The following is a 23,579-nucleotide window of genomic DNA, read 5'->3' on the forward strand; positions in this document are numbered from 1 at the left end:
GGTCCCTGAGGGATGTGGGTTTGGTGGCACCGCCGTGACAGCAGCTACTTGTCCCTGGTCCCTGAGGGACACAGGTTTGGTGGCACTGTGACAGCAGCCCCCCATCCCTGGGGACGTGGGTTTGGTGGCACCACTGTGACAGCAGCCCCCTGTCTCAGGTCCCTGAGGGACACGGGTTTGGTGGCACCGCTATGACAGCAGCCCCCCGTCCCTGTTCCCCAAGGGACATGGGTTTGGTGGCACTGCTATGACAGCAGCTACCTGTCCCTGGTCCCCAAGGGACATGGGTTTGGTGGCACCATGACAGCAGCCCCCATCCCTGGTCCCTGAGGGACGTGGGTTTGGTGGCACCGTGACAGCAGCCCCCATCCCTGGTCCCTGGGGACGTGGGACACCGCTGTGACAGAATCCCTGGCCCAGACCCCCGCGAAACCCCCGTGTGAGCAGCCCCGGCCCCGCGACACCCCCAGGCCGGTGACAGCCGCACGGTGGGAACCGCGGGCCCGGGGACACCCCGCCGTGGAGCCCTGCGGCCGGTGACACCCCCGTGACGGGATCCCCGAGGCCTGGGGACACGCCGAGACGGAGCCCCGGGCCCGGCGACGCCGTGACGGGAGCCCCGGGCCCGGCGAGAGCCCGCGCCGGAGCCGCGGTTGCGCTGACGCCGCGCCGGGAGCCCCGCGCCGCCCCGCAGCCGCGGCCGCGCCGCCCGCGGAAAGCCCCGGCCCGGCCCGGCCCCGGCCGCCCCCCGCCGCCCCCGCCCCCCGCCGCGTCGCCATGGCAACCGCCCTCCCGCCGCCCCCCGGCCGCCGCGGGGTGCGGGGGGGGGGGGGGGGAGCCGGGGCGGTTTCCAGCGGCGGCGGCGGCGCGGGGCGCTCCCGGCCGCGGCCCCCGGCGCTGCCCGCACTCACCGTCGCGAGCGGCCCAAAATGGCCCTGGCGGCGCCGTGCCCGCGCGGCTGCGCGGAAGCTGCGCGGGATTTTCAGCCCGCGCGCGGCCCCGGCTCCATGGTGCGGCGGCGGCGGCGGCGGCGGCGGCGGCGGCGGGGGGCGGCGGAGCGGCGCGAGCGCAGCCGGTCGGGCCGGGCCGGGCCGAGCCGAGCCGAGCCGGGCCGAACCGGGCCGAGCCGAGCCGCGCCGTGCCCGCGCCGCCGCGCGCCGCGCACAATGGAGCCGCGAGCTCATCAGTATGCAGGGGCGGGCCGCGGCCCCCCCCGCGCGGCGCCAGGCGCGGGCAGCCGAGCGCCGAGCGCGCGAGCGGGCGGCGCGGCGCGGCGCGGGGGGGCGGCGGGGGGCGACGGCGAGGGGGGCGCGCGCGCGCGTGTGAGGGTGTGCGCGTGTGTGACAAGGTGTGCGTGAGGGTGTGCGCGTGCGTGTGTGTGTGTGCGTGATGGGGTGCGCGTGGGGGGGGGTGAGGGTGTGTAGATGTGACAGGGTGTGTGTGAGGGTGTTTGTGTGTGACAGGGTGTGCGGGAGGGTGTGCGTGTGTGAGGGTGTGCGCGTGTGTGAGGGTGTGCATGACTGGGTCTCTCTGTGTGTGTGATGGGGTGTGCATGACGGGTGTGTGAGGGTGCGCGCATGTGTGACGGGGTGCGCGTGATGGGCACGCGATGGGGTGAGTGTGCGAGGGTGTGCGTTTGTGACAGGGTGTGCGTGACGGGTGTGTGTGTGGTGGGGGTTGGGTGTGTATGTGATGGGGTGTGCATGTGCGTGAGAGGGTCTGTGTGTGTGAGGGGATGCATGACAGGCTGTGTGTGTGTGACACTGAGGGTGTGCGCATGTGTGACAGGGTATGTGTGTGACAGGTGTATGTGACTGTGTGAGCTGTTGTAGGTGTGAGGGGTGTGCATGTGACAGGGCGTGTGTGACAGGCTGGGCACGTGTGATGGTGTGTGGGGGTGTGATGGGGGGGTGAGGCTGTGTGTGAGTGGTTGTATGGGTGAGGGGTGTGTGTGTGTGTGACCGCATGTGGGGGGTTGTATTGTATGCATGTGCAACTGTCCCTATGTGGGTGTGTGTGTGACTGCATGCGAGGGGTTGTATGTATGAAGGGTGTGGATGTTTATGAGTGGGGTGTGCGTGAGGCTCGTGTGTACATGAGGGGTTGTATGACCATGTGTGGACAATGTGTGACTGTGTGTGAGAGGTGATGTGTGTGCGATGTGTGTGAGACTGAGGTGTGTGCATGACAGCATGTGACTGTGTGAGGGGTGTTGCGTGCATGAGGGCACGTGTGTGATGGTGTGGCTGTGAGGTGAACAGCAGTATGCGACTACCTGTTGGGTTGTGACTGTGTGGTGACGCTGTGTGAGGTTGTGTGCAACTGTGCATGGGGGGGGGGGGTGAGACCGTGACAATTGTGTGTGACTATGGGGTTGTGACTGTGTGACTACATGTGGGGCTGTGTGACAATCTGACAATGTGTGTGCGACTGTGCGAGACAGTATGTGACAGTGTGTGTGACTGTGGGTCAGGTTGTGTGCATGACTGAGCATGTGTGAGGGGTTGCGTGACAGTGTGATGGGCCGCATGTGTACATGTGTGACTGACAGCTTGCAAGGGGTGTGTGACAGACTGTGAGGGTGAATGCAAGATGTGTGTGCACAACCAGTGTGTGTGACAGTGCGACCAAGAGGTGTTGCGCGTTTGTCAAGTGTGTATATGCCTGGGGGGCTGCTGTGCACGTGAGACAGCGTGACAGCGCACGAGGGCGTGCTCGTGCATGCGCCTGACGGTGTGCCTGTGCACACGGGCCCTTCGCAGGTTGGGGGACAGGGTGTGCGCACGCCTGTGCGTCACCCACACCCCGCCCCGGGGGTCGCGGCCGGGCGGCAGGAAGGAAGGCGGCAGGGAGGGCCCAGCCCGGCCCGGATGTGACTCGGCAGGAGGGAGCCGCCGCTCGGCCCTTCCGGCGGGGACCCCGCTGCGGCCCCTCACCCCCGGGGGGGGGCCCCGGGGCAGGAGGGCAGAGACCCCCCCAGCCCCCTCCTCCGAGCCGGGAGTTTCCCTTTCCCGAGAAAGGCAGCGGAGACGAGCGCGGGCAGCTCCACACTGGTGCAACTGGGACGAACTGGGATGGGGGGGGGCCAAGCCTAGCGCACGCTGCCCCCCTCCCCGAGACCAGACCCCTGGGCAGGGGGAACCCAGGACCCCTCCGAGCCTGAGGCAGCAAAACCAACCCAATCCCGGTGGGGAGAAGCCGAGGTTGGGAGAAGCCGAGGTTGGGAGAAGCCGAGGTTGGGAGAAGCTGGCAACCCTCTCCCTCCGGAGAGGCGGCCGGCCCCTGGGCTGGCTGCCGCCGGGACCCGGAGCGAGACGAGGCGCCGGCGGGACGCACAAGGACTCCAGGCGCCGGCGTTTAGTTTACAAGGTCTGTAGTTAAGGACGGAGACGGGAGGCGAGCGAGAGACAGACAGACAGAGAGGCGAGAGCATGCTGCGGCGGCCGCGCGGCGCCCTAGGCCAGGTCCTTGAAGGCGTCCAGGTTGAAGGCCGTGTCGAGGAGCCGCCGCAGCTCGGTCAAGTGGGTCTTCTTGTTGCCGGTGGCGGGGGCAGCGGCGGGCTCCCGCCCCGCGTACCTGTGGCGGAGAAGGGAGGCTGGGTCAGCGGGGGGAGACGGCGCGGCGGCGACGGCGGCGCGAGGGCCCCGGTTCCTTACCACACGGGCTTGGCGCGGTTGATGGTGGTGCGGAGACGGGGTTTCACGTAGTCGTAGTAGCCCTGGTTTTTGTGCTCCTCCTGGCACCAGACCAGCTCGGCGTTGGGGTACTTCTGCGCTTCCTTCTGGAGGAGGTCGAAGGGGAACGGAGACAACTGCGGGAGAGGGGAGAGACGCGTGGCCGTCAGTGGGCCACGGCCCAGGGGAAGCGATCCACTTCCCGCGCCTGGCACAGGCGGACCCGCGCGGTCCCAAGCCGGCATACCGGCGACCCGCTCACCTGCTCCACCCTGGTGATGGCCACGTCGGCCTCCATCTCCCGGGCTTTGCGCTCCCGGGTCAGGTCGTAGTACACCTTGCCGGTGCAGAACAGCACCCGCTTGACATTCTCGGGGCTCTGGGCCGCGGGGCCGCTATCGGGGATGACGCGGAGGAAGTTGGTGCCTGCCAAGAGACGAGACGCCACCGTTACGGCAACAGCCCTGGGGACGGCACCAGATTCGGATGGAGACCTTCACCCGCGCGTGACGTCTCCCAGGGAGGCGCACGGCGCTTTGTGCCGTTCCTGCTGCATCTTTCCCCGATCCCAACCGCTGCACCGAGCGACAGGGCGTCCCCTGGGACAGGACCACGATAGCTGGGGCCGGCTGACACCACCACAGTAGAGAGAGTTAACTCCGAGGAATGACAAACCCCGGTGGGTTGTGACCCTTCCGCCTGCTCTTCTGCTCCCGGGAGCATTTCCAGGGCAAGCAGGGTGTAGTTCATTAAGGGAGGCCCCGGGAAGTCTGCGAAACAAGGTGGCTCAACCAGAAATAAGAAAGGAGAACATCAGGCAGGAATGTGAGGAGGAGCCGGGCCGGCTGCTTATCTCGGAGGGCTGGAAAAGCAGCTCCGGACACCGGGAGGGGCGCAGCCCGCCTTCCGGGGACACCAGCGCCAACGGGAAGGTGGGATCTCGCCTCTGCAGAGCCTGCTCCTCTCACGGTGGGACAAAATACCTACTCATGCCAGTTAGGTGCTACTAGCAGGCCTGCAGGAGATGACCCTAAACCACCCTGATTTTGCCCCATCCCTAGAGATCACATCTGGACCTGGACTTGGCCAGCGGAAAGGGGCAGAGCGCAACCGTCAGCTGGCCAAAGCTGGAAAAAGGCTGGGAGCAGCCGGCCTTCGGCTCCGAATATGAGCCCTCAACGGCCCACAGGGGTCGGCGAACCCCATCCACGCGGCTCTGGCGGGAAGCGACTGCCGACGGAGGAAGCGGCACGGCAAAGCAGCCGGGATGCTGAGCCGCGCACTTCCCTCGCCGCAGAGGAAGCACGGTTCTCCTGGGAGCTCTGGAGACCCTGGAAATGGTGGTGCGCGGTTGCCCTAAGAGCTGTGCACTAGCCTGGCAAGCAACCGGCCCCAGAGCGCTAACGAAGGGCGGCTCCAATTTGCTCAGTAGCCGGCTGTAGCCTGGCACACCCTGACCTCAGTTTGGGTGAACACGTTGCCTCCGCTGCGGAGGGAGAGGAGCAGGCGGGATCCCCGGAGCAGGGAGGAAAGCTGCCTTCGTGCCACGCTGGCTGAGCCTCCCCCTGCGTGGGAGAGCTGGGCCCCATCCTGCTGGTGCAGAGCTACATGCCTGCGATGCCCAGGCACCAGCGCGAGCCTTGCTCGGCAGCTCCGGGGCAAGATCCGCTCTTCAGCACGAAACCCCGGGCGAGAGCGGCTGCTGCCAGGCGGACTTTACCCCGAGCCGGCTCCTGCCCTTCACCCTTCGTCCTGCAGAGCCGAGCACGGGGAAGCGAACGCCTCCGTGCTTCTCGTACCTGGCAGCATGTCATCGAAGCTGGAGCGAGCTTCGGGGTGGCGCAGCAGCGACTTTGGAGTGAAGATTATGAGCTGGAAGGGGGAGGAGAAGAGGCAAAGCAAGCCGGTCAGGCCCGCCAGAAACGCCTCCCCTGCAAACCGACGCCGCAGCGCAGACCTGCCTGTCCTGCCTGGCCCTCCCCAACCTCCGAAGGCAGCAGCGGCCACGAGGGGTTCGCTCCTCGCTCGGCTGCCGCGCCGCAACAGCCTCGGCGCCGGTTTCCAACACCTCCTGCTTTCCCGGTTTGCGTTTCCCTTGGGGATGAGGCTGAAGCGCTGCCAGAGACCTGCCTCCCCCGCACGGATGCGGCCGGATCGCTGGGAGTTGGAACGCAAGCGGCTGAGCTGGATTATTTATCAGTGCCTCCCGGCCCTGATGTCTCTGACCTACCTAAGGATCGCAGACGCGCCAGCCTGCAAGAACCGGCTAGCAGGATGTCACGTACCGTGGCAACCCAGGCAACAAGGGACCCCTGGTCCTTGCTGGCCAGGACGCGGACTAGCTGCTCGCTTAGCCCTGGGGGTACGGGATGACATGCAGGGACACAGGAGCAGACGGGCCGCTCCGTTTTCCCCGAGGACACGAGTGTTTTTAAACCCGCGTCAATCAGGAGCGTGTTCCTCTCCGCCGGGAGCCATCCTGCAGCACCCATCATTTGCCGGGTCCCCCGCTCGTTGCTCCCGGGGGTCTGTCTCCCCGCTCCGCGCACATTTGCCGATGAGGCACAAGAACAGGCCCGCTCTAAATCCCGTCCCCAGGCTCGGCACGGACCCAGCGTTGGCTTTGACCTGGGCTAAGCGAAGCAGAACGGCAGAGGCAGGCCCGGCCGAGAGCGGACCCGCTGGCACTGACCGGTTTGCGGAAGGGCAGGAGGATCTGGCGCCGAAGGACATGGAAGAAGTTGGCCGGAGTGGAGCAGTTCACGACGATCCAGTTGCAGTCGTACAGCTGGCGCACGTCAAAGTCGTCCAGTTTCTGCCGCGACAAGCACGGTTGAGGGGTATTTCGAGAAACACGAGCACCTCTTGGCCTCGCAGCTCCGGCAGCCCCAGGACAGCAGCGCGCGGCCCTTCTTCCTCCCCTCTCATCCCCTTTCTAGCCAGTCCCGCTCCCGCTCGGAGCATCCCACGGAGACCACGGCACTGGGAGAGGCTGCACAAGCGCGAAACCCGCTCCTTCGGGAGCTAAACGCCGCTTTCGGGGACGCCTCACGCCGAGCGGCGGCCGCAGAGGCAGCGTGGGTGCAGCCTCGGCACCGCGTTCGCTCCCTTTCCCAAAGCCTCCCAGCTGCAGTCGGAGCTCAGGGAGTCGCTTGCCTCCCCCCCCACCGCCATCGGCCATGCAACACCCGGCCCAATCGAAGCGTCGTACAAAGCCAGAGCAGGTGTCACTGTCCCCCCCCCCCGCCCATCTCCATTTCAAGGCGGCGATGGGGGCGCAGCGAGCGCCCCGGGAAAGACGAACGAGAGGGCCAGGCCAAGCTCAGCGCAGCCGCCACTCACAGGGAAGACGTCAGGATCATCGTTACACATCTGCAAGAATCGCTCCGGGCGGGCGGACGAGTGCTCCGGACCCTACGAGGCCAAAGCCAAGAGGAAAGAGAGTGAACGCTCTGCAGGGGGGGGGCGCGAGGAACCGAGACCCACCCCTGCTCACCGAGGGCGGCCAAAGCAGACGCTACGGGGCGCGCAGCGCTGCCTGGGGCGTTTCGCCCCGGTCGGAGGGGGGAAGACTGGTCGGAAACGACGCAGCGGGTCCGTCGCAGCAGTTATTCCGAATGCTAAGCCCTGCTCCTTCCCTCTCCCAGCCGGCAGCACGCTCCCGCTAGCAACAGGGGCAGCGTCGCCGCCAGCACGGGCCCACCCTGCCTTCGACTCTGCTGTGCAAGAGGCGGCGGGCGCAGGTGGGGAGAAGAGGGGCCTTGCCAAGCACTCGCAGGCGGCGCGGGGCGCTCAGGTTTCGGCCGCGAACGAGGCGGGGAGGGGGGGGGGTCCTTACCATGCCCTCCATGCCGTGGGGCAGCAGCAGGACGATGCCGTTCTGCCTGACCCACTTGGCCTGCCCGGGACAGATGAACTGGTCGATTATGCACTGGGCGGTGTTGTGGAAGTCCCCAAACTGAGCCTCCCAAAGCACCAGGGCGTTGGGGCTGGCCATGGCAAAGCCCAGCTCGAACCCTGCGGGGCAGCAGAGGAGGAGGAGGAGGAGGAGGAAGGTTATCTTCCCGGAGCACGCGCGCGGCCTCACCCACCGCCGCCGCAGACCTCCGCACTCACCGAGGACACCATACTCCGACAGGGAGCTGTTGCACACCGTGTAAGGAGCCTGGTTGGGCCACAGGTGGTTCATGGGGATGCAGGTCCTCTTGTCCACGTTCTGATCATGCAGGACGTGGTGGCGATGGCTGGAAGATGGGGAAAGCGTTACTCGGTGCTTACCCTGGCCGCACACAAGCTGCTGCCTCATTTATGCTTCATCCCAGCTTCCTTCCCCTTCCCAGCTCATGGCACCAGCTGCTTGCACCGTCCTGGCACTCCTCTTACCAAGGAAAGACCAGCCCAGGATGCCAAATAACCCAGGACGAAGGCTGTTTGCATCACCCAGGATCCCTTCCGGGAAGGCTGGAAGCCCCTTTAGCAGGGGCTGAACGGTGCCAGACGCACTGCTTTACCTGAACGTGCCCCTCTCGACATCCTGGCCGCTCAGGCGGATGTGGATGCCTTCTTTGAGGAGGGAGCCGAATGCCATATACTCTGCTAGGGCCCAGTCCACAGTCCTGCTCTTCACCATCTCCCCGCGGGTTTTTAGAATCCGGCTCAAACCTGCCGGGACAGAAGATGGTTTGTAGCCCAGGTGGGAGGAAGCTTCAGTGAAAACTCGTCCATCCCACACGCTCAACCTGCCCGTAGACTGCGCGTACGCCTCGGGGCGGAGGAACGATCCACCTCTGCTCAAGGGATGAAGCAGGGACGAGGAACCAAAGCTCCGAAGAAGAGCTGTTCCTCAGTCCACTTCCCTTAAGCGCAGGTCCCTCGTGAACTAATTCTCAGTGCCACACCTCAGCGTATCTAAGCACTGTAACAGGTCCCTGCTTTCCAGGCTGCGTTCCAGCCCTCTCCCGCATCTTCTCCTCTAAACAACGGGCTCCTTGGAACAAACCCACAGTCTGCGGTAGCTTCAGCAACCTCCTACCTCCATGGATAGTGAAATCCTCCACCGGCACCGAGCTGGCCACTTGACCTATATGCGTCAAGTCTTCTTCGTTCAGACCAGTGGAGGGGCAGGTCATGCTCCGGGGCTGGCCGTCCAGAGTGAAGAAACCTGGGGGAGCAGGAGCAATTCGTAACATCCCAAAGGCCACATCAGGCTTGACACAAAGAGCTCCGGACACCAGCAAATGCTCTTTAGCAAGAGTAGGGGGATGCCCAGGGTCTGCCAGGAGCAGAGAAGGCACCTCCCAGCCTTCCCACGAGTGCGTGTTCACTAGGAAATAGCTGCCAGGGCACCAGGAGTCCCAGGTGGCTTTAGAGAAGCCAACTTTTTTGCTAGGTTTGCTAGGTACCTCCAGAAAGTTGATAGCAACTTACCAGGCCAGGGTGAGTCCAGCCAGTGCTTGATGTGCAAGATCTTTTCATCCTTGGATCTGGCATGGGCCTCCTCGCAGATCTTATCGTATTTGGCGATTTCCTCCTGCGAGGCAGAACGACGAGGTGAAACGGCGTTAGCGAGGAGGCTCCGCGCAGAGGCGCCGAGCTGGGGGGGCCTCGGTGCAAGCTTGCAAGCGTCCTGGAGGGCACAGCTGGTCCCCGCAGCAGGGTTACCGCTGGCACAACTAAGCCTCCGCAACGGGGGAACCCCAAGGCCCTGCAGCTCAGCCTTAGAGAGAACGGCTGCAGGAAGTCCCGTTCCCCAAGGGATGTCCCTGCTGGCGTAGGAATCACCTTCAGCTTTACAGACACCACCAAGCGGGGACAACAACGTTACCGGGGCGCTGAACGAGCTGCTGCGGCGCTTGATGCGGCTCTGGCAGCACGAGAATCAGCACGCAGGACGTGCCCCAGATACCGCAGCCCGAGTGCTCCGGACGCTGCTAAAAGTGGCTCTCACGTAGGTTGCAGCCACGCGGCCACTCTTGTCGGAGCGGCCCTAGCACTGTACGGCCTGTGCCGCGCCGAACAAGGGGCGATCCTTGAACTAGATGTTCCTGAGCTGTTCGCGGCTGGCACAGTCCAAGGACAAGCCTCCGTTCCCAATCCAGCCGCTGCCAGCGCTGCCCTAATCTGCGGCGCTTGCCCAACCGTAGCACAGCTCTGCCACCTTTAGGTGACAGGCGCAAGCAGGAATGGGCCCGCGGCATCGTTCACAGTGGGGTCCGAACCGAACAAGTGGGTTTAAGCGGCTTTGGTGCCCCCGGCTTAGCAGAGGAACAGCCCAACAGCTGGGCTAGGGCTGCTATCGGAGCAAGCTCCGTCCTGAAACAGGGTCAAGCGCGCTGGTGACAAGCGCTGGAGTCTCCCTAGATAGCTGTCCGCCCTTCCGTCCTCCTGAGCAGGCCGGGCACAGCAGCAGGTCACCGCGGGTTATTCAGATACCCCCCTACCTTCCCCGTCCCTCTCTTTTGCCCTACAGCCTGAACCAAGAAACCCATTCGCTGCAGAGACAGACATGCTCGCTGCGATCGCGCGGATCCCGCGTTGTTTCAGGTCCTCCTTCCCCCCCGTCATTCAACCCTCGTTTGGTACCCAGCCCTCAAGGAGGTGCCGCCTGCAGTTTTCCTCCCGAGCCCCAAGTGACAGTACCTCATACTCCGGCTGATTTACCACCCCCTGTGAAATTAACAGCTCTGCATATTTCTGCAGCACCGGCTTCTGCTTCCGGATCTGTTTGTACATCAGGGGCTGCGTGAACATGGGCTCGTCCATCTCGTTGTGACCGTTGCGCCTGTAACACACCTACCGGGAAGGGAAAGAACCTTTGAAAGCAGCCGCTTGCAACCCACGGCTCAGAAAGCGGTCCAAGTTACCTGGGCGTCTCTGTGCTATGAAGAAAGTCCAAAACAGCCCAGGAGGAACCCGATTCTGACCTCCTTCACACGGGAGGAGGCAAGGGCAGGCTCCAGTAAAGTCAACAGAGAGACAGCATTTGCTCTCCAAGTGCTGTTACATCCTTGTCACCTTGCTTTTATCTCATCTCCCTCCCTCCCCTCAAAATGAGCAGGTACGAAGGCTGGACAAGTCCTGAAGAGACCCCCCCAGCTTACAGAAAACACAGCCCGGGAGGTGTTTAGCGACTATCCCAGAAATCTGCAGTGGAGCCGTAACTTTAAAACCAAGCCTCGCGCCTCATCCCTTACCAAATCCACCACCACATCTTTATGGAAGGTGCTTCGCCATTCTGCCGCCACGTTACACACGTACACTACGGCTTCGGGGTCGTCCGCGTTGACGTGGAAAATGGGCGCGTTGACCACGCGGGCGACATCGGTGGGGTACGGAGAGGAGCGGGCCATGCGGGGATCTGTAGTGAACCCAATCTGTAGTAGGTGAGGAGAGGACAGAACCAGCACAGTAGTAAGGATCTGGAAAGCAGCTACACGGTATTTTGCAGCTTGTTCTTTTGGAGCAGATCGATGTTTGCAAGGAAAGCTGGCTCGGCACAAGGCCAGCAGCGTTTCATCTACTCAGGGACGTGCCAGGTGAACGCACACGCTGCTTTGAGGCTAGCTCAGCTGCTATTGCTGAGTTGAGGTTCCCCCAGGCTCGGTCTGGTTGGAGCTCCTCACTTGAGCTGCTCAGCAGCCCACGGCTGTGCCATCATCCTGCTGCACCCATCCAGCCCCAAGCAGCCCAGCTGAGAGGGGCACCCAGCACCCAGGAGCTGGTCGCAGTGAAACGACTCTGGTTTACGTAGGGCCGAAGCGGACCAGCTCCGCGCGACGATTTGGTCGTACCTGGTTGTTCACCACGACGTGAACGGTGCCGTGGGTAGTGTAGGAGGGCAGGTCGCTCAAGTGGAACGTCTCGTACACGATACCCTGCCCAGCGAAAGCCGCGTCTCCGTGCAGGAGGATGGACATCACCTGCGGAGCAAAGATATCGTGGTCAATATGATTGAGGGGGTCTCTGCAGGGAGAGGACTCAGCTAGGCAGGGGCAGCGGCCAGGAAAAGGCTCTGCCAAGGCACAAGTCCCATCTCCTTGAGCCTTCGGCCTCCTAGAAAGGACACTGAGCAGCTCGTGAACGTCTGATGGTTTCTCAAGGGATCAGGGAGGAGTCAGCCGTGGCTGGTGCATCTGCTACAGTTCACGGGGAAAAGGCTGGGCCACCAGCTATCCCACCTCAACACCCCCCAGAGGATCGTACATCCAGGACAGCTCGATCAGGCAGCAGGATGGACCATTTCAGCAGTTGATAGCCGGAGAGTATCAGGGAGCAGCTGGGATACGAGGGGCACACGATTCAAGCCCCATCCCCAAATACACATGCTCGAAAACAAGGTCTTCTTCTGAGTGGGGAAGTCAAGAAAAATGCACTCTTCCCCCAAGCTCTCACCCAAGGAGACAGAGGACATTTTGGCAGGAGATTTTGTACTCCCTGCTGAGCCCAGGCCAGTGCTGGTGCAGGGAGCTCACTACGGCTTGAGTTACATATTTTGATATTTTACCCAGGGGCTGGCTGAGGACACTGCCTGTCAGCTGAGGACAGAGTTTGTCTATTTATATTCAGTCCTTGGAGCGTGGGAGGAAGGGAAGTACTTTTGATCTCACCCTTCCACTTCTTCTAGAGTGTTAGAGACAGGTTTGCAATGAATCAGACAGTGAAAGTGTTCGCAGATCAATCCCCCCCACAACCTGTTCCCAGCCTGCTTTTGCATCTGGGTGGGTGCTGGCAGACAGCTATCCTCCCTGAAGGTGGGTTCTCCTTCCAGCTCTACCTTTTCCAACCCGGGGACTGGTTACACCTGGTCAAGCTTAGCTCCTTCAGCTCAAGGCTCCTACTTCTGAGGCCTCCAAGCGGCGATGCTCAGGCTTTCAGAAATGGGAAGACCCATCATTTCCCCGCCTTCCAACTACAGATCTGTGCTTCTGCTTCTCCCCACAGCCTGGCCTGGCTGGGCAGAGCAAGCTGCTCATTCAAGAGAGAGCAGAAGCAGGAATGGGAGCCCAGGTGTGGTCAAGCTCCTACCCAATTACCACCAAAAATGATGGGGAAAGACAGAAGAGCAAAGCCAAGGTGATAGGAGAAGTGACGGCAGGGGAAGAGGCATGGCAGGGCAAACTATCTTGGGTTTCTTTGCCTGGCTTTGCTCTCCAAACAGATCCATCTGCCTGCCTCCCGCCATCTCCATCCAGTCTTAGCCACTTCACTATGAAGGAACAGGCGTTTCAGCACCACTTACCTTCTTCCCTTCAGTGTCCCCACAATAAAACTGCTCTGCTTTAGTCTTGCCCTGAACCACCGGATCAGCCGCCTCCAAGTGAGAGGGATTTGCCACCAAGGAGAGTGTGATGTTCCTGTCGGTGACACGGTTAATCCTCCGGTGGTACATTCCCAAGTGGTACTTCACGTCACCGGAGCCCTGACGGAGGGAGAGGAGAGTCACCCCCAAGGGACTCAAGCTGGTTTTGATGCAGGGAAGGAGATCCCGTTGCCTGCGGCTGCCGGCAGGATGGCGGTGACCCTGGGGGCTGCAAAAAGGGGGCATTTTCCTGCCACAGAGGCAGTCACCAGAGACACTCCAGGGAGTCACGTCTGCTGTCAGACCAGCAGCTCCAAGCTATCCAAAGCACCGGCAGAAAGCAGCACTTTAAGAGCTGACCTCGTTCCCATCAAAGCAAAAGGAGGCTTTTTCAGGTGCCAACGTACTAACAAACATCAAAAGCGAGCATCAAGCCCATTTACACAAGGTCCTGGGTGCAGGGGAAGAGGCAAGCACAGCGGGTTTGGGGAAGACACTGGAAAATAGAGCTGGAAAAAGATTGTTCCCACCAAAGCCTGAGACTCAGCACCTTTGGAGAGGCTCTAAGTCTCCCGTATGGGTACTAGAGAGTTGCTACGAGGGCGTACGCCAGCCTCCGCCTCCGCCCCACCCCGGAGCTGCCGCCAGAGGGATTCCTGCCCATCCTGCCAGGCACCTCTCCGAAGGATGCCAAGCTACATGGGGCTGAAGCCAACTGCCTGCTCTCCTGACGTTGGCCTGTGCCAGCGCTCGCTGCAGGAGCCTGGGTGGAGCATGTTGCAGGGGGAAGAGCCCCTCCACACGCAGCTCCTGGCTGGCTTCTCCTCACCTTTTTATTTACACCGAGGCTGCTTTACGCCCATCGGCAGCTGCTGACTGCCCAGCCTCTGCTATAGAGGTCGTGTCTGCTTTCCTAAAGGAGAGGCCAAGGCACACATCGTTCCCTAGGATGGGCAAGGACAGACTTGCACGGTCGCTGATGGACGCGTGCACGAAGGCTTTCCATCACCTAGGAGTGTGGCGCCCTGGGGATGCGATGGAGAAACCCTTGCGACGCCCGTGTTACCCCAGGCCCAAATGATACTGCATGCGGTGGTCTAATCCAGCTCAGGCTGCATGTGGTCCACGTTTAGCCCCTGCCTGGTGCAGCTCAAAGCGCCCGGAGGCGATGGCGGATTACAGCAAATCGCTACGGACGCAGAACGGAGGAAGAGACTCACCTCATCAGCAGCTTCCAGCTTGGAGTCAAACTGACAGAAGATCTGCTCCAGCTCTTTCCTGATCACGTTGGCAAGAACATTCAGACGCCCTCTGTGAAATCAGAACGGCCGTCAGCAACAAGCGGAGCCAACCTGACCTCGAGAGCTGACCAGCTACAGCTCGAGCAGAGACCTGGATTCCCCCCATCGCACAGAGCCGGGGTGACGATCCCCCCATTTCCTGAGTGACTGAGGTTCAGGGTGGCCAGAGAGGACAACCAGGAGAGGGGACAGGCTTCCGCAATTCTATACAAGGAAGTCTCTTATCACGTTAGGAAACTAAAAACCCCTCAGCGCGAGGATGGACAGGCCACCCCCGCCTCCTACCAACTTCCACGCAACAGTCAAGCTGAACCCTGCTCTCGGCTTCAAACTCTGCCATGAAATCAAGCTCTTTCTGCCAAAGATGTAACGTTCGCCCTGGAGTGACAGTGACAGATTTTCCAGGGGAGTTTCCATCCTTCGCAGCTCAGCACGCAGCCCCACGCCAAGCGTTTCCTCCTCTCCTCCGGAGAGAGCAGAGCGTGCTTCCTGCACCTTACGGCGAATGCTCTGCCACTCGAGACACTGCACCTCTCGCCACTCCTTGGATGAATTACGAGCGAGCTGCAGCCAGTAACGCTGAGGTTAACGGAGCGTTGCAGTTCTCAAGCTAAGCGGACGGCTAACGCTTAACCACCTGGGGGGCAAGACTAGTTTGGTGACGGCAGAAGCCGGTTTGGCCCTGCAACGCTGAACCCCCATGAGCATCCCCTCCTCCACGACCCAAATACTGCTCTGCATAGACAGGGTTACCTGTGGGGCATCCCCATGATAACATAATCCACTCCCTTCTCACTCGACTTATCAATGATGGTCTTTAAGGCTGGGATGAGCACTTCGCAGCCTTCCAGACCAAAGCGCTTCTCCGAAGACCACTTCCGATGGAGGAACTCCTCAAACCTGGAAGGCAAAGCGAGCGAGCCATCACTCCCAAGGCCACGGCTGGCGGTGGAAAGCAGGGAAGAGACGGGGACCTTACTGAGGGAGCCAGAGCACAGCAGCGTGAACCGATGCTCAAGCAGGCGTTATGCAGCAGTCCAACAGCTTTCCCTGTCCCCCCCCCGGATCCCCTCCTCCAGGGTGCCGCCGCCTGGCTTGCTGCTCCGCCATCCCACACGCACGCTGACACCTTGCTGCACTTCAGCCTGCTGAACAACATCTTATTTTTAGACCTTTTCTGCCAGGATCATCTGTGTTTTCAGGCTCTTTGCCAAGACGCTGGCAGCACCTGAGCAAGGCCAGCAGCTCGACTGCGTCACCCTGGTGATCGTCTCCGCTGATTAAATCGGCCCCGGAGAGACCACAACCGATGACGTTAAGGAGATGTGACTCAGGTGGTGGCTGCGGTTGCTGGTGCCAAGGAGCAAACAAACCCCTTGCAACGAGGGGGGGACTACGGGAAAGGCAGAAGATGGCAGCGGGTTTTGCCCATCTCCTCGAGCCGTAGAGCCGACGGGCGATTCGGAGGGGCAGAGGAGCTGCCCGAGGCCGAAAGCAAGACCCTACCCACAGCCTCGCCGTGTCGGGGCGAGAAGCCGCAGCCCTGCACCGCATAGCCGAGCGCGCGCACGCGCGTGGGCCTGGCGGGGAGGCCCGCCCTCGCCGCGGCGAACGCCGCAGCACACCTCCCCGGTGGCAGGCCGCCAGGTGTCCCTGTCACATGAGTGTCACGAGCTGGGTGGACCGATAAGGACCCGGAGACTCCCCCCCGTCGCGAGCGGTGCTCCTAGGGGAGAGGGTCACTGCGCTGGCATGGGGCCAGCGAGCAAAGCGGGCTACCTGGTAGAGCGGACGAGCCTGGCCAGCAGCGTGCGCTTCTCTTCGTTGGTGAACTGCATGATTCCCGGGGTCTCAAACTTCTGCCGGATCCACTGGCACTGCTCCAGGTCGTTGATAAACATGAATTCCACGCCGATGTGCTGGCAGTAGGCCATCTGCGTCGACAGGGAAGGAAGGAAGGAAGGGCCGGGAAACAACAGCGGGAGGTTTAGCACGTTCGCGCCCCCCTCAAAGACGGGCACGTGCGACGCCGTATTGGACCGCGCGGCTAGGGACTCCTTCGTTCCTCTCCTTAACCTTTCAGCGAGACAAAGAGCTCTCCGGCGGGAGCGGAGACATTAATCTTCCTGCCTAACGCTGCCGGTTTAGCGCCGGCAAGAGCAGCCCAGACCAGCATGGGAGGCGACAGCTCTCGGCCAGGAGCTGTGAGCCGGGCGGCAGGCGCGTGCTACCGAAGCCTGCGGTCCCGTGACCCCCAACACGCAGCCGACGTATCTGCGTTTTGAGACCCCGCACGTGGTTCGAGCTGGTTTTTCCTAGTGCTGTTGGGCGAGGTGCAGTCGGTTCGGCTGCGGGGGACCTTCCCGGATGCCGCGGGGCAGCCGGGATCGTCCTCGTGACTCGAGCACGCGCTGGGAGCGGGCACCGCTCTAGTGTAAAACCCAGTTCATTCCCTTTCCTTAAGGGGTCCAGGATGAGATCCTTGAGTCCTTCACAGCCGATGGGACGAGGTTCCCAATCCCTGGGGAGCGATCCTTAAGGAAAGGCAGCCTGGAAATCAGGCTTCCTGGGTTTAACCCTGGAGCATTCAGCTTTGAGCAAAGCACTCAGTTTTTTGGCACGACTGGCAACTTTGGGCCCATACTACCCATCTACGGGGGGTTTGGAGACTCCCACAGGGAAGGACACGCTGGGAGGTGACAGAGCCCTTCACCTAGGGGCACCGAGCATCTTTTTAGACCCCGCTCACAACCGTGGGGAGCGAACCAGCTGAACGACTCCAGTAAAACACGGAAGCTATTCCGCCGGCCGCTTATCTAAGATTATTCCTGCAGCCCGGCCTCTCCCGAGGTCGAGCTGTCTTGGCAGACACGGCGCAAACATGACTCCAGCTGGACTGGGAGCCCTCTGCGTTCGCAGACTAGACAGAGCTCAAAATGAAACGCGGCAAGAGACGGCACTTGCTCCGAGAGCTGAAAACCCCAGCAGCGGCAAAGTCTTTCCAAAAGGGACACCGCTTCCACGGCCGGTACCTCCGAGGGCAGCCGGGTACAAGCCGCGAGCTATTGCTTGCCTCCCGCCTGCTCCTGCGCTTTCCTAGCACCATTTTGCTGTTTTAAACCGGACGAAGCCGCAGGCGAGCAGAGGCAACAGGGCTAACGCCGGGCTGCCAAGAGCGGGGCGAGGGTTCAGCAGCGTAATTCCCAACCCCAAAAAAGCGGGAGCAGGATTGCAAAGTCAGGGGGAGGACGCCGCAGCGATCCAAGCAGCACGAGCGCCAGCGGGGGAATAACGCCGGCACGTAACGCGGTGGACAACCAGGGTGTCCCAGGGATTGGGGGAAAGGGACGGTCGGGAGCCCGGGCTGCTCTTGGGAGCGAAGCACAAGCAGATGTGCCGAGGGATAACAGCTCCTTGCCGCCCCTGAAAAGCTGGGAGCGCTTTATGTGCTATCCAGAAATAGCGATGGGAAGAGAAGGCAAATCCTCCCCTCCCTCCGCAGGGCAAGGAGAAAAAAAGAAGAGAAGAAACTTTCGGAGAGCAATTGCTCCTCTGCCCTCAACCTGGGCTGCAAACAGGTTTCCCACCAGCCTCCCGGCTGCTCCTTACCTCCAGTCGACGGATGATTTCCCGGAGCGGAAGAGCCGACTCGTTTCCTCCGATGAACGTGGTCGTGGGCAAGTGGAAGACCTTGTCGAGGTCGGATTCATCCAGCCCGTAAAAGCCTGCAGGATTTTCACGGGTGGGACAAGCGAAAGCAAGAGAGAGAAGGGGAGGACGGGAACGGGGGGTCGTCGGACACAGTCGCACGGGAACCGGGTGTGTTTGGGAGAGGTGGGGAGGGAACAAAAAAGCAGCACAAAACCAAAAATAAGCATGAAGGAGGTTCGTATGGATAAAAACCAAGCAGCAATTAAACGACAGACGTCGAGCACGAGAACAACAAGGTTATTACGAAAAGTAACGCAGGCAACGTCAGGAAACGAAACACAAAGCGATATATATGCATGTAAATTGGTAATTAAAATCCAGGGCCAGAATCAGGAAGTTTGAGGCCCACAGAACACAAAAAAAATATATATATATATATGTATCGGGAATTATAAACAGAGAGGAGCAGAAATAAAAAGAGTGGGATCGACAGGCGTCATTGAGCAAGACAGATTTTCACCGCGTGTCCGGAATGAAAAAAAAACACACGAGGGGTCAGAGCAGAGCACGGAAACGGTTAAGACAGCCCAACCCAAAGGAAAAGAGGGAAAAAAACAAAAAAAAAAAAGAGAGAGAAAGGGAAGCAAGACAGAGAAAACGGCATCAGTTTCAGGGTTCGGCAGCGGACTCTCCTGAATAGCTCAGCCCGGGGGGAGCCTTGTAATTTGGCCGCGGTTTAGCCGGGAGCTCTCGGCTCGCCGGCGGCACCGGAGCTGCCGAAGCCGGGGCGACCCAATTTGCAGCTCGGATGCAGCGAGCCGGTCCTCCTCCTCCAAAGGGCCGAGGATGCCGGGGGAAGTTTTGCCTCCGCGGGAGGGTAATTTAAGCGCCGCCGGGGTCCCGCTCAGAGGACGGTGCCCGAGGCTTGTGCGGCTCCCGCAACTCGTGTTGGCGGCCAGCTTCGCTCTCCGCGCTTTTGCCGGTGGAGGGTGAGGCCGAGGCGAGCTGGTTTGGGTCCTTTTTTGGATCGATCTACTACGGGAGCCGCGTTCCTGCCTGGGTCACGGTGCAAAATCGCCTCTGAGCGGGATCGCTCGGTCGCGCCGCTGTGCTACGAAAGCGGACGCCCCTTCCTGCCCGAGGGCTGAAGGCAGGCGAGGGTTTCGTTTTGGGAGCAGCAACTGCACGATTACACTTGGCGAATTGGTTGGTTTTTTTGTTTAAAGCCAATTAAATGCGCTAGCGAGCTGTATTTTGCACCTACTTGCAGCATCCTTGGGACTGATAGGGAACCGGCCTGTTTTCGGAGATTCCCGAAGAGCAGCGGATAAATCGGGTAAAGCTCTGGATGCCGCGTTTTACAACGGCGGCCAAAACGTCCCGTGCGTCGCCGTTAAAAGATCAGCAGCTTATTAACGAGCCCGGCGGCAGCTCCGCGGCACTCAAAAAACCACCAGGACGAGCTGCCCAAGCTCAGTTTTGCCTGTAGGGAAACTGAGGCTCGGAGAGGGAGGGAGAGGAATAAACTTCCTAAATCAACGCAGCAAGGCAGAAGCAGAGCTGGGAAGGGGACTGGGAGTCTCGAATCCCTTTTTAATTGGGAACTGGATTGGAAACGGGGCTGAGTTGTCCCGAGGACCCCTTTTTTGGGGAGGAATATGCCGTATGTTGCTACACGTGCTGCAAAACAGACCTTAAAGGAGCTGTTTTAATCCCGCTCCTCGGCAGGGAGGCGGGATCCAAGGGGTCGGTTCGGCAACCGCCCTCGGCTACGGGGGGGTGTCAGCATTTCCCTGGAGCCCAGCCAGGTCCGAGGAAGGTTATTTAATTTACATGACGCCGGCTTTTGCTAAGGAAAAGTGACTCCGAGCTGTGCAAGGGGCATTTCCCATGCCAGCGGGAAGAGCCGCGGCTGAGGAAGCACGCCGCCCAAAAAGGGGGGGGGCGAAAATTTGGCCCTGCGGAGCTCACGCCTCTTGGACTTTATCTCGGAGGTCGTGCCTCGCTCTTTGGCCGGGCATTGCTCAATTCGGCGTTCGCTTTCGACCGCGTCGAGAGATTGGGAGGCGGCGGCAAAGCTGCTGTTGAAGCAGCAAACGGCCGGAAACCATCGGAGCGAGGGGTGCTGGAGGCTCCGCCGTACGTTCCCGGCAGGGGATCCCTGCTCTCGCCGCCGCTGGAGTGAGTATCCGCACATGCAGAGTTTCCTCTTAATCCTCGGTGGCAGCCTCGGGAATTCGCTGCGGCTCCCGTGACTGCGCGCTGCTGCTCCGGCTTCACCAGCTCCCCGGGGCTTCGGCTCACGTTTCCTGCAGTTTTAAGATTCGGGGTTTTTTCCTCCTTTTTAGAAAGGGGTTTTCAGGGGTCTGGGTGTCTCTGCCTCTGCTTTGCTGCAACCCTCCGGCGTTCGGGCGCTGCTGATGTTTATAGGCAGCAAGGAACAGGAATGCACCGGGAAAGGCTGGGAATTAGCTGCAAAATCGTCCCTGGGGTAAAACAGGGCAAAGTTGCTTGCGGGTCGGGAGGAGACCAAACGCTTAACAGACGCACGTTGTTCCGCTGACCAAAAGGACTGTTTTAGCACCCAAAACGGATTAACCTTTCCGGTCAGAAGCGAGAGGGGCCGGGGCTTTCGAACACCCTTCCTTCCCGGGATGTGAAAGGGCGATTTGATTTTTTTTTTTTAAAAAAAGCAGGCTCGAACCCGTCGCGGGGAGATCGAGGCCTCGTAAAATTAAACGACGGCGCTAAAACGTGTGCGCCGGCAAGCGAGGCATGCAAACAGGCGGGACGGGAGAGGCCAGCGAGGCTCCAAACGAGGCACCTCCGTAGGGTAAAGCGCCGCTAAAGCGAGCGCCTGGCTCGAGCCTTCGAGTCGGACAAATTAAAACCCGTTACAGAACTCAAGACTGGGTGCGACACAGGAGGGGGGGGGGGGGGGAAATCGCTTTACCGGCTCGGTTCATGCCCAGAATAACCTATTCAAAGAGAGTCCTGCACTCCAGAGGGTTAAAGGCTCATTATTTGCATACCTCCTACTGTTAACACTCGCAGCCGCTCCTTGAACACTGCAAGATCTGGGGCGGGCAGGGGAAGGGGAGGGGTGGCAGAAGGGAGAAGATAGAGAGACGCAGTCAAAGTTAGTAAAGGAAAAAAAAAAAAATTAAAAAAAAAAATTACCTAGAACCGTGAAAACTAGTCATGGAAAGCACAAGTTCCAAAATACAGTATTCGAAAATACAGTCAAAAAACCACCGGCGGCAGAAGGGCTGGAATGGAAGATGACTACAGGCTACATGGTGAAAGAAATCCTGGTGGAAAGGTCTCGGGGGACCCCGAAAGGAGGCGAGAGGAGGGGGGGATGAAGGGGGGGGGCATCAGACACTGGGTAGCAATTGGGCTGCATGGTTTGAGATCTCCTCTGCCGCGCGGGAAAGCAGCACGGCGCCACGGTCGCCGGCGCCGGCTGGGACCGGAGGTCCCCCAAGGCATCTCCCCGCCACGAGCGGGATGTTAACGAGGGAGACGGATAGCGAGATGCCCCCACGCGTGGGGAGGGGGGGGCACGATGTTGCTCTGTGGTCTGCGCAAAGAGGCTTTCTGCAGAAAAGAGGGGGGGAAAGAAAAAAAAGAAAGAGGGGAAAAAAGGGGGGGGGGAAAAAAGCACCGTTCAAAAGCCCTCCTCCAACCCAGGCCTAACCGCAGGGGTCGGAGGACGACTCGCACCGCGCCGGCTCGCAGGCTGCCGCTCCGAGAGCCGCAGCAACGCGGGAGCCGCCGAAGTCGCCTCCTCTCCAGCTCCTTTCCGGGCTCGGGCATGGTTACCCAAAGCACATTTACCGGACAGAGCGACGGCAGCTCGATGGATCGGAGGATTTTGCAAGCGCAGCCGAGACGTGCCTAAACAGCGCCGCTATGCAGAGACACAGACGGACACACGGACGCGTGCGGCTTTCCAGGCAAAACCTGGGTTTTGGCGTGCCGAGCTACGCGCCGCCTCGGTTTCTTGTTTTACAGCGCTTACCAGGCCGGATCGGCTGCGGTAGAAGAGCAGGAAAAAGCAAAAAGAGGGGTTTGGTTCTGCAGCCCTATCCCGCGGTCGCTCCCGGGGCGCCTGGCTTGCGTCCCCGCATTCCCCCTGGGAAAGCCTTCCTCACCCTTACGATTTTTGCAAAGGGCAGGCTACTTAATCCGAAAAAGAGAGCTTCCAAACCGGACGAAAGCAAGCAGCTAAACAAAAGGCAATGGAGGAGCGAGATCCATTTTGGAGATTGGCCCTGCCACGCTCCGAATTTACCGGCACTGCCCGGCCAGTTTAAGCCATTAGCGGCCCAGCTCCCACCGCCAAAAGTTGACCTTTAAGTATTTCACCGCACCCGAATAGGAAACCAGATTGTTTCCAGGATGGGGTTTAAAAACAAAACAAAACAAAAAAAAAACCACACCGCACTTATTAACTACCCTGCAAATTAACTGCAGCCCAAGTGCGAAGAAACGCTCTTTCGAAGCGAAAAGCCAGCAGGATTCGCTTAGGAATCGGCTTTCTCTACAAGCCAGCTGCAGCTGATCCTAAGCAAATGCTACCCTAGGAAGAAGAGTTGTAGCTAGCGCAGGGGATCCTTGTGCCGTCGAGCACCCAAGGCCAGGGCTGCTCTTAGCTCGCACCCAAAGCTCGGCACGGGGAGCGCGGGGAGCTTTTTGGATGGCACGGCTCTGAACCGCCGGGTTGCAAACCACACTAGGGAAAAAAATAAAAAAAAAAGCAATTCTCACCGATCCGGGCCTGCGCAGCAGTGCCGGAGACTGTTGCCAATTAAGGAAAAAGCCCTGCACGGAGCCACATGGAATTTGCTGCTGGCTGGGGTTTAGCTAGGCGTAGAGAGGCCAGCGTTCATCCAGCGTTCGTCCGCAGGGCTACGAGAACGGCGCCTCTTCCGCCGAGCTCTGCTCCCTCGAGCGAATCGCCGAGCGCGGCAGCGTGTCCTTAGGGTCCGCTGCACAGCCAGGACATCGCGTGCCCGGCTAAAGGCGCTGGCAAACCTCGCGCCGGCGCTCTCCGCCGCCGCTTTGACCGAACGGTGTCAGCAAGCTCTGGCTGCCGACTTTATTTTAAGGTTTAGCAGATGCGTCTTCCATCTGCTACTGCCGATGCAAGAGGAAAGCCCCCGTTCAGCAATAAATAATACTCACAGCGAGGCAAAAAGACCCTGCGTTCGCGAGACGCATCCGTTTGAACCTGGGGTCCTACCAGCTGAAGGGCCACAACCCCAGCGTCAACTAGCCGCTGAGGTTAGCGGCACGGCTTCTTCCCCGAACTTCCTTCGCTCATCGTGTTTCCTACGAGCGCACGGGTTCCTGGTGATTAAATCGACACCAGGCATTGCAGCGACATATCTCGGTTAAAAAAAAAAAAGCCACAAATAGAAAAGGGTCATGCTGCAGGGCTCGTGCCTGCTCACACTGGGGGAGCAAGGAAAAAAAATGGAGTTTGCGTTGCTTTACTTAGATTTTGTTACAGCTACGATGCTGCTATTCGTCCAGCCCTGCGGAAACCATTTGCTTCGGCCCTCGGCGGCTACGTCCCCTCTCAACTTGTTCCCCCTCTGCTAGTATTGCGACTCATTGAGTAGCGCCATAACCATGCTCCCAAATCAC

General features: G+C 60.6%; 1 protein-coding gene across 4 annotated transcripts in view; it reads right to left on the reverse strand.

Annotated features, from left to right (window-relative positions):
* Nucleotides 1-3,356: 3,356 nt before the first annotated feature.
* The window catches only part of OGDH (oxoglutarate dehydrogenase), a 40,534-nt gene continuing 20,311 nt past the window's right edge, over nt 3,357-23,579 (reverse strand). For 2 of the 4 annotated variants that reach the window (XM_067312515.1, XM_067312516.1), the window contains exons 5-24: nt 20,957-21,001; nt 17,883-17,998; nt 16,053-16,207; nt 15,027-15,173; nt 14,193-14,283; nt 12,913-13,092; nt 11,465-11,593; nt 10,868-11,047; nt 10,314-10,466; nt 9,102-9,204; nt 8,707-8,835; nt 8,186-8,336; nt 7,791-7,918; nt 7,513-7,691; nt 7,017-7,088; nt 6,367-6,489; nt 5,474-5,546; nt 3,937-4,100; nt 3,657-3,811; nt 3,357-3,576 (exon numbers count right to left, since the gene is read on the reverse strand). In XM_067312515.1, the coding sequence (XP_067168616.1) occupies nt 3,456-3,576; nt 3,657-3,811; nt 3,937-4,100; nt 5,474-5,546; nt 6,367-6,489; nt 7,017-7,088; nt 7,513-7,691; nt 7,791-7,918; nt 8,186-8,336; nt 8,707-8,835; nt 9,102-9,204; nt 10,314-10,466; nt 10,868-11,047; nt 11,465-11,593; nt 12,913-13,092; nt 14,193-14,283; nt 15,027-15,173; nt 16,053-16,207; nt 17,883-17,998; nt 20,957-21,001 (2,594 nt within the window). In that variant the 3' untranslated portion in view covers nt 3,357-3,455. The remainder of the gene's footprint in view (nt 3,577-3,656; nt 3,812-3,936; nt 4,101-5,473; nt 5,547-6,366; nt 6,490-7,016; nt 7,089-7,512; nt 7,692-7,790; nt 7,919-8,185; nt 8,337-8,706; nt 8,836-9,101; nt 9,205-10,313; nt 10,467-10,867; nt 11,048-11,464; nt 11,594-12,912; nt 13,093-14,192; nt 14,284-15,026; nt 15,174-16,052; nt 16,208-17,882; nt 17,999-20,956; nt 21,002-23,579) is intronic. The other 2 variants (XM_067312518.1, XM_067312519.1) reach the window with 1 other exon arrangement.

This window comes from Apteryx mantelli, chromosome 29, assembly GCF_036417845.1.
Source record: "Apteryx mantelli isolate bAptMan1 chromosome 29, bAptMan1.hap1, whole genome shotgun sequence".
Taxonomy (NCBI): domain Eukaryota; kingdom Metazoa; phylum Chordata; class Aves; order Apterygiformes; family Apterygidae; genus Apteryx; species Apteryx mantelli.